Source organism: Mixophyes fleayi, chromosome 5 (genome assembly GCF_038048845.1).
Source record: "Mixophyes fleayi isolate aMixFle1 chromosome 5, aMixFle1.hap1, whole genome shotgun sequence".
Classification (NCBI taxonomy): Eukaryota; Metazoa; Chordata; class Amphibia; order Anura; family Limnodynastidae; genus Mixophyes; species Mixophyes fleayi.
The window spans coordinates 65352573-65370797 of record NC_134406.1 but is presented as its reverse complement, the minus strand read 5'-3'; the positions used below and the strand labels follow the sequence as shown (position 1 = coordinate 65370797).

At 37.8% G+C, this 18225-nt stretch overlaps 1 protein-coding gene across 1 annotated transcript in view; it reads right to left on the bottom strand.

The window, feature by feature from the left end:
* Positions 1–18225, bottom strand: part of KCNH8 (potassium voltage-gated channel subfamily H member 8) — a 325816-nt gene that overhangs the window by 164105 nt on the left and 143486 nt on the right. Inside the window, exon 3 of the mRNA XM_075212321.1 lies at positions 9529–9660. Within this exon, the coding sequence (XP_075068422.1) occupies positions 9529–9660 (132 nt within the window). The remainder of the gene's footprint in view (positions 1–9528; positions 9661–18225) is intronic.

The window sequence follows — 18225 nt, the reverse complement described above, 5'->3', positions numbered from 1 at the left end:
GCAAGAAAAACAAAAAGAAAAAAAAGCAATACATGTTAAGAGTTCCTTTAAATGATCATTTTAGTGGAGTTAAAAAAAATCAGTATCTTAAACATTCATACTGATTATTGCTTACATGGGGTCCTAGGAATTCCTGGATTTAAAACTGATTGTCACTTTTCTACTCTATATTAACATTGTTAGTTCTTATCAGTTTTAGCAAAGCATACTCTTGTAGTCTATGATTTTGTTTAAAGAGCAAGTAAAGCTAACATTGAACATTATAAATATCAAAGGGTGTATTGCTGAGCTGAATAACATACACTATATGGACAAAAGTATTCGGACGCTTGACCATTACACCAACAAGGACTGTAATGACATTGTATTCAAGTACATATACTTTAATATGGAGTTGGTCCCCCCTTTGCTACGATAACAGCTTCCACTCTTCTTGGAAGGCCTCCACAAGATGTTGGAGTGTTTCTGTGGGAATTTGTGCCCATTCATTCTGCAGAGCATTTATGAGGTCAGGCACTGATGTTAGACGAGAAGGCCTGGCTCGCAATCTCCATTCCAGTTCATCCCAAAGATGTTCGATGGAATTGAGATCAGAGCTCTGTGAGTGCCAGTCAAGTTCTTCCACACTAAACTCATCAAGTCATGTCTTTGTAGTCCTTTGTGCACTAGGGTGCAGTCATGTTGCAATAGAAAATAGCTTTCCCCAAACTGTTGCCACAAAGTTGGAAGCATAGCATTGTCCAAAATGACTTGGTATGCTGAGGCATTAAGATTGCTCTTCATTGGAGATAAGTGGCCTAGCCCAAACCCTGAAAAGAAACCCCATACCATTATTTCTCCTCCACCAAACTTCACAGTTGGCATAATGCAGTCAGGCAGGTAATGCTATCCCAGGATTAGCCAAACACAGACTCGCCCATCTGATTGCCAAACAGAGAAACGTGACTCATCACTCCACAGAACACATTTCTACTGCTCCACAGTCTAGTGTTGGTGCGCTTTACGCCAATCCATCCGATGCTAGGCATTGGTCTTGGTGATGTGAGGCTTGCATTCAACTGTTCGGCCATGGAAACCCAGTTCGGAACTCTTCAGCTATGGAATCAGCAGAGCGTTGGCGTCTTTTACATACCATGTGCCTTAGCAGTCATTGACCCCGTTCTGTGAATTAACATGGTCTTACATTTTGTGGCTGAGTTGCTGTTGTTCTTAAACACTTCCACTTTCTAATAATATCACTTACAGTTTACCGTGGAATTTCCAGCAAGGATGAAATTTCACAAACCGTCTTATTGCAAATGTGGCATCCTATCACAGTGCCACCTTTGAAGTTATTGAGCTCTTCAGAATGACCCATTTCATATCCCAAATGTTTGCAAATAGAGACAGCATGTCTAGATGCTTGATTTTATACATCTCTGGCAACAGGTCTGATTGAAACAACTCCATTCAATAATTAACCAGTGTGGCCAAATACTTTGTTCATATAGTGTATATTACATGAAAAAAATTGTGTTTAACTGAGTCCAGAATACTATCTTACCTTCTCTGCAGCAACTTACCATGTTAGAATGTACTGCTTAAACACAGGCTGAGAGTTACTGAGAGCTTTGAGAGAGAGTTCTACAGAAATCAATTGAATGGTTTGTTGTTATATTTTTTTCCGTTTAACCCCCCGAATTTCCTCCAACCAGCCTTAGGCTTGCAGCATTAGTGTTATCATTAACCTTTCATTGCTGTCAGCATGGGGCTAGAGGGCCCACATTTTTTTTGCAGACCCCACTAGGGAATCCAGCCTCTTGATGACCAGCCTGGGGCTAGTTGGATGGCAGGGGCACCACCTGCTGTGGGTTCATCTGCTATAGTGCTACTTGCCCCGGCTAGCAAAGCCTAGGGCTGGTTGAAGGAAAATCAGGGGGACTCCACGCTATTTGTATCCTCCATTTTCCTCTCACCAGAACTAGGCGGGCAGCACAAGGGTTATTAAGACTGGGGAGGGGGAGCACACTTTATTTTTTTTTTACATTTAGTAACATTTATTTAATTTTTGCTGTTTACTGCCAGCTTGTCCCGCTGGCATTGCTGGTTTAATGCTGAGAGTGTGAATGTCTGTATTTTCACTGCCGGCAATCACAATGTCTGTATTTTGTCTATGTTGGGATTTTATACGTCAGCATTTAGCCTGTCGCATTTTCGTGTCGGTCATATTTCTATTGATATTTCTACTGTTGGAAATATGGCTACCACCGCTCTGCGCTTAAGAAGTGGCAGAGAAGCACTTAACATGTTTTCACCTTAAAGCTTTCAAAATACAATGAAACTTCTAGTGTGAATGAGCCCTTAGTGAGTGTATTTTATTTTCAAACAATTAAATGGAGTCATGCTGAATGTACCCATCGAAAATACTTGTGTTTTTTAGTTGTTTTTTTAAAAGTGTTGGTGAGAACATAGCCTTAAGATTTGATAATCAATGACACTGTAAGTGTACATAATATTAGAGTAATAGAAATATAGTGAAAAAAATCATCAGACAAGAGCAGAGCACACAGTATGCAATGCTAGTGGATAGTAGACTTTTCAACAAGACTTTAATTTGCTTTATAACAAAATATCTTACCAAGCCTCCGCTGATGAATTTCTCTAAAAAAATTAAATGTACAGATATGTACAGATATGCTAGTGTTACATAAGGCATATGACTCAATAATTTCTAATGTTTGCTAATTTATTTCTTTAAGTTTTAGCTAATAGACTTTTTTGCTATGTCACTGTTGCTTCATACACTACGTACAGCATTTCTTTACTGGAAATAAATGGCTGGTCTTACAAAATAGGTGGTAATCGTTTTTATGATTACCACTATTCCGACATGGAGAAGGCCCTCAAAGAAAATCCAAAACTATGAAAAATCGATTGGAAAATAAACAGACTTCAACCCGACGCTGGAGATCTCCGATGGGAGCACTATGCTGACAGCAAGTGATTCCGATTGGAGAAGTGTTCGGCACTACAGGCTGACGTCTTCGCCACATCTGTCAATAGAATTGTAAAGCGGTAATTTGGGGAATCCTAAGGTTAAGTGTTTGAAGACTTAACCTGACATTGCCGCTTTAAATTTCTTTTGACAGACGTTGCGATGACGTCAGCCTGCAGTGCCGAACACTTCTCCATTCGGAATCACTTGCTGTCAGCATGGTGCTCTCATTGGAGATCTCCAGCGTTGGGTTGAAGGTAAGTCTGTTTCTTTTCCAATTGGTTTTCATAATTTCAGATTTTCTTTGTAGGCCTTCTCCATGTCTCCATTTCGGAGTAGTGGACATTGGTGAGCGTACCCAACCCTTACAAAATGATCAACAAGCAATAGATTATCTTGTTCAAAGTAACAATAACTATGGCTTAATTGTGTTTGTCACATTCTAAAAAACATTATATCTAGTACTATACGAGGGACATTTACTCTTATTTATTCTTATTTTTTTATTTTTACAATCATTAGGCTACTGATTTAGCTTAATCTAGGAGCATGACCCTCTAGGGCATAACATCTATAAAATTAGATAACTGACTACTGTAACTAACACACGTGGTCATTTCAACTATCAGTAGAGGTCATTTTACTTTTGATAACCACTTAATGCTATAGGATATGAATGGTGCAAATTATTACAAAACAACGGTTGAAATAAACATAAACTATATCCCTACAACAATTAATATATGAAAAATGAAATATGAACTTCACTGTACCAGTCCAATGAATCCGAAAATAAAAAGGCAGACACAAATAAAGGTGTGTATATATATATATATATATATATATATATATATATACATATATATATATATATATATACAAGTTAACCCGTGCATGACACTCATGCATTCTAGTCAAATCAAGCTACTTAAGGTGTCATGCATTTGGGGCTAAGCCACGCCTCCTCAAGGGAAGAGCGTTACTTCCCGACGCAAGCGCCCTTTTTTAACGTGGTTTTGTCCACATGTCACCACCTCATCATTTTTCTCCATCACCTCATCCTTTATCTTTATCGCCACATCTAACCAGATGTCTATCCAGACACAGGGATCTCTCTCAGCGGTCCTGAGTATCACACTCCTCTCGCTCTGTCACCCCCGGCAACCACCAACCACTCCCCACTGTCACCCACGGCAACCATCAACCACTCCCAACTGTCCCTTCTCCTTCAAGAAATATATATATTTTTAAAATCTTTATAAACACTTTTAACAATTAACAAATTAAATTAACAAATTAAAAACATCTTAGTATACCAAATTTCAGCCCTTTCTGAGTTTTTTTCCCCCACACACACTACGAGTTTAGTAGGTCAGTGTGTAACTCCGCCCAGCAGGTGGCGCTGCAGCTTGGTTTTTTTTTCACACACACAGACTAACACACGCCACTAGGCTTTTATATTTTATATATATATATATATATATATATATATATATATATATATATAAATATTTATATAGAAATTTATTAAGTTATTGCATGTGAAAACAGGGTCAATACAGTTGATCTGCCATTTTAATTTCACATTTATCTCACATCCCCTTTGTTTAAATATTTTGCTGGCTTTCTCACCATCAGGACAACACGTTATTTTACATTTACCTAATAAAGATTATATTAACTTACATCCAAGAGTGCCCCTATATTCACTCATCTTTCTACTCTTTTGTTTTTTGAATTTTATTTAGGTGACAGGGTGCACCTGTCAGGTAACAATATAGATGATATATCCTGAGTAGCAAATTCTATGTGGAATAATTGATTTAGGGACGTTTAATTACCTATTTACTTAGTGTAGAGAGTTCTTCTACATACAAATATTCGTCCAATGTAGAACTTTGTTATTTCTTGGCAGTCAATCTGCTACTGAAGATCCATCCAGCCTCCTCTCCCCAGTTACATGAAACAATGTGAATATTCAGTATCTATTTTTACACGTTTATTCATGGAACTGTTTTGAAATAATATTATATTATGTCCTTTTGTGATCTTTTTTATATGCTCTAAGCTTTGTGACTTTATTTGTTATATTTGACTCTAATAATATTCTGTCTTTGTGTTCTTAAATAATTCATGTGCCAGGTTAGCTTTTTTGTTTATAAATGCTGCATTTAATGCAGATACATGCTTGGGTTACATTAACTATGATTAAAGTTGTGAGTATATTTGGAGATAAGTCAGGAAGTAACTGAAGACTTCCTTATAGTGTCAGCTATGGAATAAAATCTAAGTGGTTGTAGAACTGGATAGATAATAGTGAGTGTATTAAATAATTTTACACAGATCAAGTGGTTTTGTTTTGATTAAGCCTAACATGGCCAAACATTATGCATGCTCAAATTACTCTTTTGTGCCACATATCTATGCACATCATCTGGGACAGTAAAAACTTCACACCATAGATGCATCACTGCAACCAGACTTCTTTGATGCAAAAAGAAAAGTTTTATTAAATATTTTAAGGGCACACAAATATTCTTTCTTTACACCACATTCCACAAAAATCTACAATCACAGTTGTTCTCATGTGCTGAAAATCATTGTAAGTGCAATCAGACTAGCTTATACTGAGCAGCCAAGTGCTGAGGTTTCTATGGAAACACAGGGTAAAGCAGAGGTCAGCCATACCAGAGGGTCAGCCATAGCAGAGAGTCTGCGAGGAGAGAGACAGGAAGGAAAAAACTGACAGGAAGAGGTGCTGGGGGTCTGAGAGTGGTGCCAGCAACAGGAGAAGCAGTGAGGTGTGTGTGTGGAAAGCAGAGTCTGCTGAAATGACCGAGTGTACAGAGGAAGAAAGGCATACCCAAGCTATTAAAAGAGAAGCTGTGTGTAGATTTGCATAGAGAGGTCTTGTAGCTGGATCACTACAGAAAATCCACTATTAGGCAAACTAAGCAGCCTGAGGGAGATAACACAGCAAAGCGAGCCTATGAGCAGAGAGGGAGACTCCCAATATTACCAAATTGCGTGTGAGCAGAGAGGGACAGCTAGCCTGATCAGGCTTGCAGTTAGACCATGACCCAACAGTGACTTCCACCCTCATCTTCAGTCAAAGGGAGAGAGATAAGTAAAAACACACCAAACACTATGACACTATTAATGCTGTACATATATCAGAGAATGTGTTACCTGTCAGAGATATAATGAAAGTTACCAGCGTTTCAGCAATTGCACCAACGTTAGTTAACCTCCCAAACTATTTAATAATGGCAGGATTGTGATTATTGTTTATTTATATTTTCACAATGTTTGTGGGTCCATTGTGGGAGAGTTTGGGTGCCAGTGAATGTATGTGTGGTTGCCATCTTGTTGATTAGCTATTACTAAACTGTTGCCTTTGATTAATATCTTACCTGATGTCTAAGTGTCCCATTTATCCTGTTCATAACTTCCCTATATTTAAATGCGCAACTCCCATTTATTGTCCCCAAAATAAACACCCAGTTGATTGTTTGCAACCACAGTGTGCGGAACATTATTATTTAGAGGGTTAGTGTGGTCAGATACAAGGGGCTTCCCAAGTCAACCCCTGGTGGATTCAGTCACAGTTCGCATCCCACCATACTGTGTAGAAGACTCGGGTGGTGGCACTGAAGAGAGAGATAAAGGGGTGCTACATATACATATTTTATTTTATGATTATTTTATCAGGTTTATAATTATATGGATTGTTGTTCACCCTTTAATACTGGGTATTATATGCTTTACTTACTTGACCTTTGCCATATGACAGCTGTCTGCAATGAAGAGGAACTCACTAATTACAGTGGATGGTTTTGGTGTTTATATATTGCGGATCTTTGTGCTATGTCTTCTTGAGAAAGCAGCAGATCATTACTTAAAAAGAATGGTGAGTCCAAATTAATAAGTTAAAATGTAATCACACAATATTGTCTACCATGATAGGACTTTCACTAAACCTTAATTTTATAAATCCTGCTGTCCTGCCCTATAGTTTCACTCATGAAGGTATGAGAAGATGAGATCTTTCTTTAAGTTATGTATATTATCAGTGACACTGAACTCAGATGTTATTATAAAAGTGGTTTGAAAACAGGAACTACATAGTAGATTCCATTAATTATTCAGTGACATTAAATGGCATGAGCAGGAAAACCGGTATACACATGGATTTTGGAAAAAAAAAGGTACAAAATTTAAAATGAGTGAATTGAAATACAAATTATTTTCTCACATAAGTGTCCTTGTAAATTAAAGCAATGATTTTAAGTGGAGAAGAAGCTCTTGGAATCTGCTATCCTCATTTCTTTTTGACAATTGTTCATTCCCCTAATGAGTTCAGTCAGAACATCTTACTGTGTTACAAAAAAAATGTATTTATAATTTTAGTACTAGTTTAGTACAATACAATAGAGCGGAAACAATTTAGAGATAGCACCCTTGGATGTATGAAGAACTAAATTGCAGGAGAGAGAGATACTACAGTTTTCATCTTCACTTCCGTTCAAACCGTTGTTAGAACAAAATTATGCTGACTGACCTTACACTGACAATGTAACTAAAGAGAAAGTGTAAAATGTCTTCCTGGGATACTAAAAATGAAATAAAACTATTAATCTACACTATTTTAACATGTTTCCACTTTTGCTTGTTAGTGAAATCAAATTTCTATAACACAAACCGTTCATATGGGAAAGTTTGTTTCAATCCTCAAAATATATCTAAAAGTTTCCATTTTCTTTTCCCTTTCTAACTGCTTCCAGTTTTGTAACACACAGCATTCACTATACACAGAACTCAAAGGAATATTACACCCACTCAACTAATTAATGACACATATTGTTATAAGTTCTGTCAGTGTTGGTAAACATTCATGTACATGCTTATACATACGTGGAAATATAGCCATATATGTTTTAACAAGTTAACCCGTGCATGATACTCATGCATTCTAGTCAAATTAAGCTACTTAAGGTGTTAAAAAGGTTCTTGTCATGCATTTGAGCCTAGCCCAGGCCTCCTTAGGGGAAGAGCGTTACTTCCCGACGCAAGCGTCCTTTTTTAACGTGGTTTTGTCCACATGTTACCACCTCATAATTTTTCTCCATCACTTAATCCTTCATCTTTATCGCCACATCTATCCAGATGTCTAACCAGACACAGGGATCTCTCTCAGCGGTCCTGAGTATCACACTCCTCTCGCTCTGTCACCCCCGGCAACCACCAACCACTCCCCACTGTCACCCCTGGCAACCACCAACCACTCCCAACTGTCACCCCCGGCAACCACCAACCACTCCCCACTGTCACCCCCGGCAACCACCAACCACTCCCAACTGTCACTTCTCCTTCAAGAAATATATATATATTTTTAAAATCTTTATAAACACTTTTAACAATTAACAAATTAAATTAACAAATTAAAAACATCTTAGTATACCAAATTTCAGCCCTTTCTGAGTTTTTTTTCCCACACACACACACTAAGAATTTAGTAGGGCAGTGTATAACTCCGCCCAGCAGGTGGCGCTGCAGCTTGGTTTTTTTTTCCACACACACACAGACTAACACACGCCACTAGGCTAATATATATTAGATATACTATATGAGAATGCTCTATATATTGCTATAAATGTGCAATTTACAGTTTTACACTAATCAACAGAAAAGGTAATATTTCTAGTCTTGTAGGATATAGGTTGTATGTATGTTAAAAAGCATATACAGATGTAGCTAAATATAAAAATATATCCTATAAAGAAGATCAAAAGAGTGTAAATTGCTTTTAAATAATATATTGGTGGTAAAGATTTAGTGTGACTTCTCATGTTCTATATTATTTAATAGTATAGTTTATTTAAAATACATAGTACTAATGCCTAAAGAGTTATACTTACAGTAGTTGTTGTAGATGTAAGAGTATAACATTACAGTCAACCTGAAAGGCAATCTTGAGTAAGATTCAAACTTTATATTGCAACCATAGAACTATTATCCTGTTGTGAGAAAATATGTCAGGTAGGTGGACTGCTGCAGATTCGCCAGATGCTCAAGAATCGACTACGGTGGTGTCCAAGATTAGTAGACTTGAAAAGCTATATAAACACTGAAGCTATCCTATGAAGTTTCAAATTTGGGGGCGTGGAAGGCGGCTCACTCACCAGACAAAGGAGGGATCTGCCAAAGATCTGCATATTCATCTGAGCACAAATTCTATGGAGTATATTTACTAAACTGCGGGTTTGACAAAGTGGAGATGTTGCCCATAGCAACCAATCAGATGCTAGTTATCATTTATTTAGTACATTCTACAAAATGACAACTAGAACCTGATTGGTTGCTATAGGCAACATCTCCACTTTGACAAACACGCAGTTTAGTAAATATACCCCTATATCTTTCACACTGGCTGATGTGTGTGTATGCATGCTTTATGTCATTATTGTTTCAACTCTGTTATTTATCATACTGCAAACAAAATCTTGTGCATTATAAAAAGCCACCTTAATATATAACATTCATTTTGCACAAACCTTCTTTTTTATCTTCCTGGGCAATCTTCACTTTTGTATCTGTAATGTCTTTAAATGAAGCCAAAAAAAGGACCACGTCACCTTTTTCATTCTTTATTGGAACTATGTCCAGTAGGCACCAGAATGAAGTACCTAAAAGTATAGAAAAACAGACAGTACATTTAATGCAAGCAAAAAAAAGTACAAATCTAGAGCTGCAACTAATGTAATTTTAACCAAATCTTATTGGAAAGGTCAGTAGTCGAGAAACCACAGCTGTTCAGTAAATGTAAATCTGCTTGTCTCATCCGATGGAGCTTAGCAGTGCTCCTCTTTGTGGAAGTAAGGCAGTGATTTAAATGCAAAATTTATCTACTGGGATCATTAAAATGCCTTAATGAAGCTTCTTATTACTTCTAAATTACACTTTTACTTTGAACCTCTTATTGATCATAACTTTCTTATTTTAATGGAATATTTCTCAGTGAGTTTCAATGTGACATCTACAGTTTGTTATTTACAGTGTATGTGTCTTTCTCTGAATTAATTAGAAAGTTGTCTCCCGCTCATCATCCTGCTGCAGAAGACCTAATGTGCAGTATAGCCGTGTAACTAAATCAGAAAGCAGAAACAAATGTGTCTCTTACTTTAAATAGAACTGCACTAAATGACATGATTTTCAAATACTCAAATAAAATACATTCCTATTATTAAAATTTGAACAGTAACTTTAATATCATAAGAACTTTGCCATATGCCATGTTGGTGCATTACGTTAAATGTACCAAATTCACACCAAAAACCTTATTTTTTTTATAATACTCATTATACTAAAGTGATGAAAATGAAACAATAACAATAATGTTCCAAAAATTAGAGGAAGCCTCATTAAAACAAATCACACAACACTTATTGTATAATTCAACATGCCCAACTTTTTTATTATTTAACATTTTTCTTTCATCAAATCTTAATTCACAGTATTTAGCAGAGATGTGCATTTTGTAGGTTGCTTGATATTATTATTTGGCTTCTGTATTTTGCTCACTTTAATTTAGAATACTTTTTGCTCCAGTTATTTTTCTTTATATGTCTTTGTGACACATCTTTTGTGTGCTTTTCACCTGTGGTTTCCATTTGTTTAACTCGGTAGCTAAGCAACAACACCTGTTGCAAAAGCTTGGTTTTTAGGTCAACTAGTAAATGTGAAAATCTCTCTAGGTATGTTCTTGTTTCAGCTGGGGGGTTTGTGACATTGATCTATTCTTGTGACCTGAGAGTGCCAATCATTCCTACGAATGATATGGTGATTGCATAAAATACAGATACATAGTGCATTTTTTTTCAGACAGAAAATGCATATTTTACTGTCTTGCATACATACTATGTAGCTGCACAAGATACACCACATTATTTTATTCCACTTCGTAATACCATTTACACTACACTTGTCACTTCCCATTATGGATTTTTATAGTCAATGTCAGAAAACTATTTGCACTACATATTATGGACTTTTAGACTATGACTGAAATTTCCACATCTGCAAAAAAAAACCCCATCAACTCAAAACACAGTCACTCAACTGGACCCTCTTTTAAGTCTTTGAACTTTCCTTTTTATCCCTAAAATGTTGTTTTTTTATTCCTCACTTAGGCATTATATAACTAATGAAAGCATGGTAAAATTTATCACATACAGCCATGTCATGATCATTCATTTTGAATTCCTAATGGCATTGGTCCATGTGCTTGTATAAATGTGCTTCCTCTATAAAATACACATAGATAAGAAAATGTCAAGTAGTAAGCAGGGTCTGATGGCCACCACCTTCATTAGAGTAAAAAAATCTAATCTTTATAAGCACCTAAAAGACACTGAAAACTCTGATTAATACACCTTCAAATTAAGACACCTTCAAATACATAGAAAGTCTACTTCTTTTAGCTGACTTACATATAACATTCTCTAAGAAAATAAATCACTTTTTTGCATTTGTGTTTTAAAATCAAGTGTCTTTGTTAATTGGTTATGGAATGTAAGGTCTGTCCAACACATTAAGCAGAAAGTCAAACTAGTTTTTTTAAAAGGAAAGGTGGGGAATGAGGGGAATAGCTTCAATAGCTTCTGGCTAACTGCCAATGACATTCTAATATTAGCATTTCTTAACCTAGGCCCAGCATATTCCACAGTTCTCAGCTTGAACAAAAGTATATCTAATATACAATTCAGTGAGTCAGCTCCTTCAATATCCATCTTTATATGCATAGTTTCAAAAGACAATTGTTTTTGTACAGTAGAAAGATCTTTCTGTAGTCGAGTGGAATTGATCTTGTCCATTTTTTCTTTATAATTTTAAACTGTACAACACTAAAAAAAATGAATTAATGTTAACATTTAGTCATTTATAAGAGATGGGTCACTACTATACAATTTTACTAAGTCAATTCATGTGATTTTTTTATTGCGTAGCAATCAGTATCTTTTTTAAAATGCTTTCCTAACATTCTCTTGAACAAAACAGACATGTTGCTTGATAGATCGATATGCTGAGTGGTCTGTGGAGACTAATACACTTTCTAGTACAAACAGTACATCTTTGTAGCTAAAATATGTTACACCTTTAGAAACTGACTATCATCAATCTTTTTCATTACTATGTCTTGCTGAACCATGACACATCAGTGTGTACTTGCAGAAGTGTAATGTTTAAAGCTATTTTACCAAGTACACAAGAATAATGGAGTAATCCAATTGCAAACTATATACTGCAGATAGGTTGCTAGATTTATGATGCTGATAAACTAGTCACAGAGGAACATTCTGAAAAAAATCTTATTTTTCAGTAGAGTCATACAGTATGTGTGTACTGCTTTAACAGATTCTATGTACTGTACAGAGAATGAGTCTTAAAGAAATATTTGCTCAGTTTATAAGTTAGTCTTTTCTGCTTCACTGTATTTTTCAGTAAATATATGCATATAGTTATGCTGCATATACCGTATTTCCCCATGTATAAGACGCACCTTTTCCCCCAAAATTTTGGGTCTAAAAACTGGGTGCGTCTTATACAGTGGTATTGCTAATTCTGCCTTACCCTGTCAGATGCTTCCTCTGTCCGGTAAAGTCTTCATTTTTCTGTCCATTCTGATCCCGATGCTGAAAAGTTGCTTACCATCCACTTCCTGATGACCGGATGTGGATGGTTTCACTTCCGGTTTCTGCATTTGGCGCTTTGTCCAATTCAGGACTTTGTCAATGTCCTGATTGGACATCCGGTCATCGCTAAGAGGACGGTAAGTGACTTTCCAGCATCGGGATCAGAACGGTCAGAAGAAAGAAGACTTTACCGGGCAGAGGAAGCATCTGACAGGGTAATGCAGAATTAGCAATAGGGTTAGAACTCCGTCTCTCCTCTCTGTAGTATCCACTGCACAATTACTCTGCAAAAAACATATCCTCAATTTTTTCACATTTTACACAGGTGCATCTTATACATGGGGAAATACGGTATATCTTTATTTTTTGGCATACAACTTTTTAAGGTGAACTGACATCAAAATGCCCCAAGCTTTGCATAAAATGTAGACATAATTGAACGTTTTAATGAGTGTTTCCCAAACCTAGTCCTCAGGGACCTCTAACAGTGCATGTTTTCCATATCTCCTTGCTGGAGCACAGGTGTATTCATTACTTACTGACATATTTTGAAAGATCCACAGATTGTACTAATCATTTTACTTGTAACCTGGAAACTGTTAGAGGTCCCTGAGAACTGGCTTTGGGAAGCAATGTTTTAATGTATATATATTAAAAATCTATACATAACACTCTTTGTGAATATGGAAAAAATACAGAGACAGTAATGTAGTGTGACAGCAAGTGACTACAAAGAACTTCCCATCGTGCTGTCTTCCCTCAACTTATTCAGATCACGTGGATATAGTTATGTTTTAATAGTGAGATTAAAAATTTGTGAATTCTTAGGATGTAAGCTCGTATGAGCAGGGCCCCTCTCCCCTCCTGTCTTCATACCGACTCTTCTGCTCCGCCCTCACTCCATATGTCTGGCCGGGGTTTCCGAAGCATTGGTACTTAGTGTTTATTGTTCTGTGATGTTTTACCCTGTATGGTCTACTGTTCTTATTATATAAGGCGCTGTGAAAACCCTGTGGCGCCCAACAAATAAATGATAATAAATAATAATAAATTCCCGATTTCCTGGTCTCCAACCCCCTTTCGTCACATCCACAGGAAGTCAGCTGCTCCTTAAGCTCCTGCAAAATCACAAATGCTTGCAAGGGGTTAAAATTAGGAGTTGTTCTTCATCAGCTGGGATGAGGAATCTCATTATCCAGTGTTAACCAACATTGCTCTCCCCTGGTAGACCTGATAATACCAGCTCAGCAGGGAGAACCACATGTGGGGAGGATCCTAATCCCTGTCCATTACCAACCCATCTTTCACTAATCCTGACCAAAGCTTACCAGAGACTACCCCTGCAGGTGTGCACTTAGGGGGCATTTCTGGTTTCCCGGTACCCCCCTTTCTCCAGCCAAAACTGCTTGACAGGCTGGTCCCCTTCCTACAGATCTGTTCCAGGAGGTATGCCATAGTAAAGGAAATAGGAGTGGCCCAGTCCTCAGCAGTCCAATCCCTGTACCTTTTGCAGACTATCAGTCTGTCCCTGATGTTTTTCCTGGAGAGAAGTGGCTTCTTGCTGGCCTTCTTGACACCAGGCCATCCTCCAAAAGTCTTCTCCTCACTGTGAATGCAGATGCACTTACACCTGCCTGCTGCCGTTCCTGAGCAAGCTGTACACTGGTGGTGCCCTGATCCCGCAGCTGAATCATCTTTAGGAGACGGTCCTGGCGCTTGCTGGATGTTCATGGGCACCCTAAAGCCTTCTTCACAATTATTGAACCTGTCTCCTTTAAGTTTTTGCTGATCAGATAAATGGTTGATTTAGATGCAATATTACTAGCAGCAATACCTGTGAAGCCCTTTTTGTGCAAAGCAATGATGACTGCACGTGTTTCCTTGCAGGTAACCATGGTTAAAAGAGGAAAAACAATGATTTCAAGCAACACCCTCCTTTTAAAGCTTCCAGTCTGTTATTCTAACTCAATCAACATGACAGAGTGATCTCCAGCCTTGTCCTCATCAACACTCTCACCTGTGTTAACGATAGAATCACTGACCTGATGTCAGCTAGTCCTTTTGTGCCAGGGCTGAAATGCAGTGGAAATGTTGTTTTTGGGATAAATTTCATTGTCATGGCAAATAGGAACTTTGAAATTAATTGCAATTCATCTGATCACTCTTTATGACATTCTGGGGTATATGCAAATTGCCATCATAAAAACTGAGGCAGCAGACTTTGTGAAAAATAACATTTGTGTCATTCTCAAAACTTTTGGCCACAACTGTACTATGTTCCAGCCATTCTGATCTTATGTTCCTGTGCCTTGGATATCCTGCTAACAAGTGTTCTTTTTCCATATGTCCCTGAACGTGGTTGATTATCATCATTACCAGCTCACAGTTATTATGCATTTCCCAGAATTAAGTTTACTTGTGTCTACATTTTTCCTGCATTGCCTGGAACAGTCTGCTGTTTCCTCAGTTTACCTGCTATAGAGCCACACCCAGATTTTTTTTTGCTTATACCCTGCATTATCTGGACTGTGTTTTTTGCTTTAGTAAAACAGTTTAATATTTCACCATACTCCTGACTCCATTGCTAACAGTACAAGTATCCAGTAGGGATGTGCACCGGCCACTTTTGGTGTCTCGTGTTTTGTGTTTTGGATTCGGATTCGGATTTGCTTGAGGTTTTTGGGTTCGGATTTGTTTCGCAAAACACCTGACGAAAGGTTTTGGTTCGGATTTAAGGTTTTGGATTCGGATTTATTTTGAAAAAAACATAAAAAGTGTTAAAATCAAGTTTTTTGGTTTATTTTCACTCCTACGCTATTATTAACTTCAATAACATTCAATAACAATCATTTCCACTAATTCCCAGTCTATTCTGAACACCTCACACCTCACAATATTGTTTTTAGTCCAACTGGACTTATACTGCTGAATCAGTGAACTTTGTAATATAGCAGTACCAATGGACTTATACTGCAGAATCAGTGAACTTTGTAATATTGCAGTACCAATGGACTTATACTGCAGGATTGTTTTTGTATATTTTTTTTTAATTACTTTTTTTTATAATTATTTTTTTTTTTATAACTTTTTTTTAAATTTTTTATAACTTGGGAATAATGGGGAAATAACAATGCCCTTAGAAGGACAGAGCACAGGACACAGCACCACTGAACTGAACAGGACACAGCACAGGACCCAGCAGCACCACTGAACTCAGAAGGACAGAGCACCACTGGACTGAGCAGAACACAGCACAGCACAGCACAGCACAGCACAGCACAGCACGAGATATAGCAGGACAGAGGACCACCTAACACAACCTCCCTCTACCCTGATCAATGCCCGAGTGAAGATGGCGGCGGCTAGCGGGGAATTTATAGAATACGAGTATCGCGAGATCCGACAGCGGGATTATGACTCAGAGCCTCGGTTTCAGTTTTCCAATTGGCGGGAATACCCGGATCTGTCTCGGATCCGGCTCGGATCGGTAACGTTCGGGTGGGCTCGGATTTCAGATATCCGAGCCCGCTCATCTCTAGTATCCAGTATCTTAACATTCTGTTTATAAAAGTGCTCTCTATATGCACAATATATGCTCCTTGTTTTAAAAGGATGTGAATGACTCCTTATGCAGCCTACTACGAGCCGTCGATAATTTTGGAAAGTATTTCGACCTAAGGATCAATTTCGTCCAAATCCAATATATTCCCTGTGTGTGGCAACATACCTCTGGTTGCGGCAGCACAACACCCACTGCAATGGACATATAAATATAAATACTTTTTGGACTTCGAATAATGTGCATGATTATGTTGGTCTCAACATAGATCTTGTCAATGACTTAATTAAAGCTAAACTCTGCACATGGAAAAAGCTCCTACTACAACACATGCCAATTTACATCCTTTGCCATATTTTCCTTAAAATTAATAGGTGATTTGCCTCTCTGGTCTGTGGGGACAAGAGGACTTGTATAAAGCTTGACAGGCTCTGCCTATCCAAAGCTGCAAGGAGCTTGGCTTACCCCAATTTCAAGGCCTATTGTGTTGCTGCCCAATTGGCACATCTAAAAGAATGGATGGGAACTGTCCAGACTTCTACCCTCTGTGGCTTTGTACGTGGGCAGATGGGTTCCTCCATTTCTCCTTTACAGGTCTTGCTGGGATCCAGGATTTCCAGGGGTACAGCCCCCCTTCTACGCCAAGCCATTTTTAAATGGAACATGATGCACAAGTTTATGGATACTATGGGTTGGGACCCTGAAGCCCCTATCTGGGGCAATCACAATCACGCTGAGGTAATTCAGCTGGGAGCTGATGCCACTTGGTGTGCTTATGGCATCATCTCAATTGGCCAGCTTTACTCTGGTACCTAACTGAGCAATTGAAGGTAGTGTTTGTGGTCCCAAACCAATTGTTCTGTAGCTATTTACAGTTGATGACATGCATTACAGACACAATTTTGTATTAATAATCCCCTCCTGCAGCTCCTATTAAAGCTATTCTAAAAGAGATGGGTCCCTGTAAAATTATCTCCATTTTATATGCCACCATCCTCCTGCACTATTGTTGGAGACCTGATCTTTCTTAAGACAAATTGGGAATCTGAACTGGGTCCATTAAATGAGGAGGATTGGAATTTCGTACTTGGTTGTGTTCGCATGACCGCGTCCTGCACCAAATTTCGTCAAATTCAGCTAATTATATTGCACAGAGTTTATCACAACTTTATACATCTCAAATCTCATATTAAAATACTCTCCCTCCCACACTCTTAGATATACCGCTGACCTACGCCTTGTCTCGTTTCTGGTAACCACCTCTCACTTGTACCTACAAGACTTCTCCCGTGCTGCACCCCACTTATGGAATGCCATACCACGCCCAATCAGGCTTTTCGACTGCCTTCAAATCTTTAGATGTGCTCTAAAAACCCATTTCTTTTTTAAAGCTTACCTTCTTCCTGATGACAGCTGTCCCAATCTCCACTCTAAGCCACAATCTCTCCTCTTGTTTCAGCTGTGTCTTGTTTCCCGAAATATTTACACAGTATTACTACTTTTTTCGGGCTCTCTAATGAGCAGGGTCCTCCATACCCTTTGTTTTCATGTTTGCTTTCATTTATTTTGGTTGCATTGTATGTTCTTGTTTTATGTATTTCATGTTTTAATAATAATAATAATAATAATAATAATAATAATAATAATAATAATAATGAAAAAAAATAATAATAATAATGATTACACCCCTATTGAATTACAGAGTTTGTGTAGGCGACCTACTGCCAACTGCCCTAAATGTGGGGTGCCTCTTTCTGTCTATCTGCATCTTCTCTTGTCCTACCTGGAGATCATTAATTTTTGGACCATGTTGGTGGCAAGCATTCAGATGACTGGGATTCAAATTCCTTTATTGTATCCTAAAACCTGTATTTTGGACCCTCTCTCACTTTCAAAATGATAAGAATTCAGCATGATGTTATATGTATCTCCTAGCCATGGCTAAGGTTGTTATAGGTAGAATATGGGTGGCTAATGAGAAACCTTCTGTTGCCAGTTGG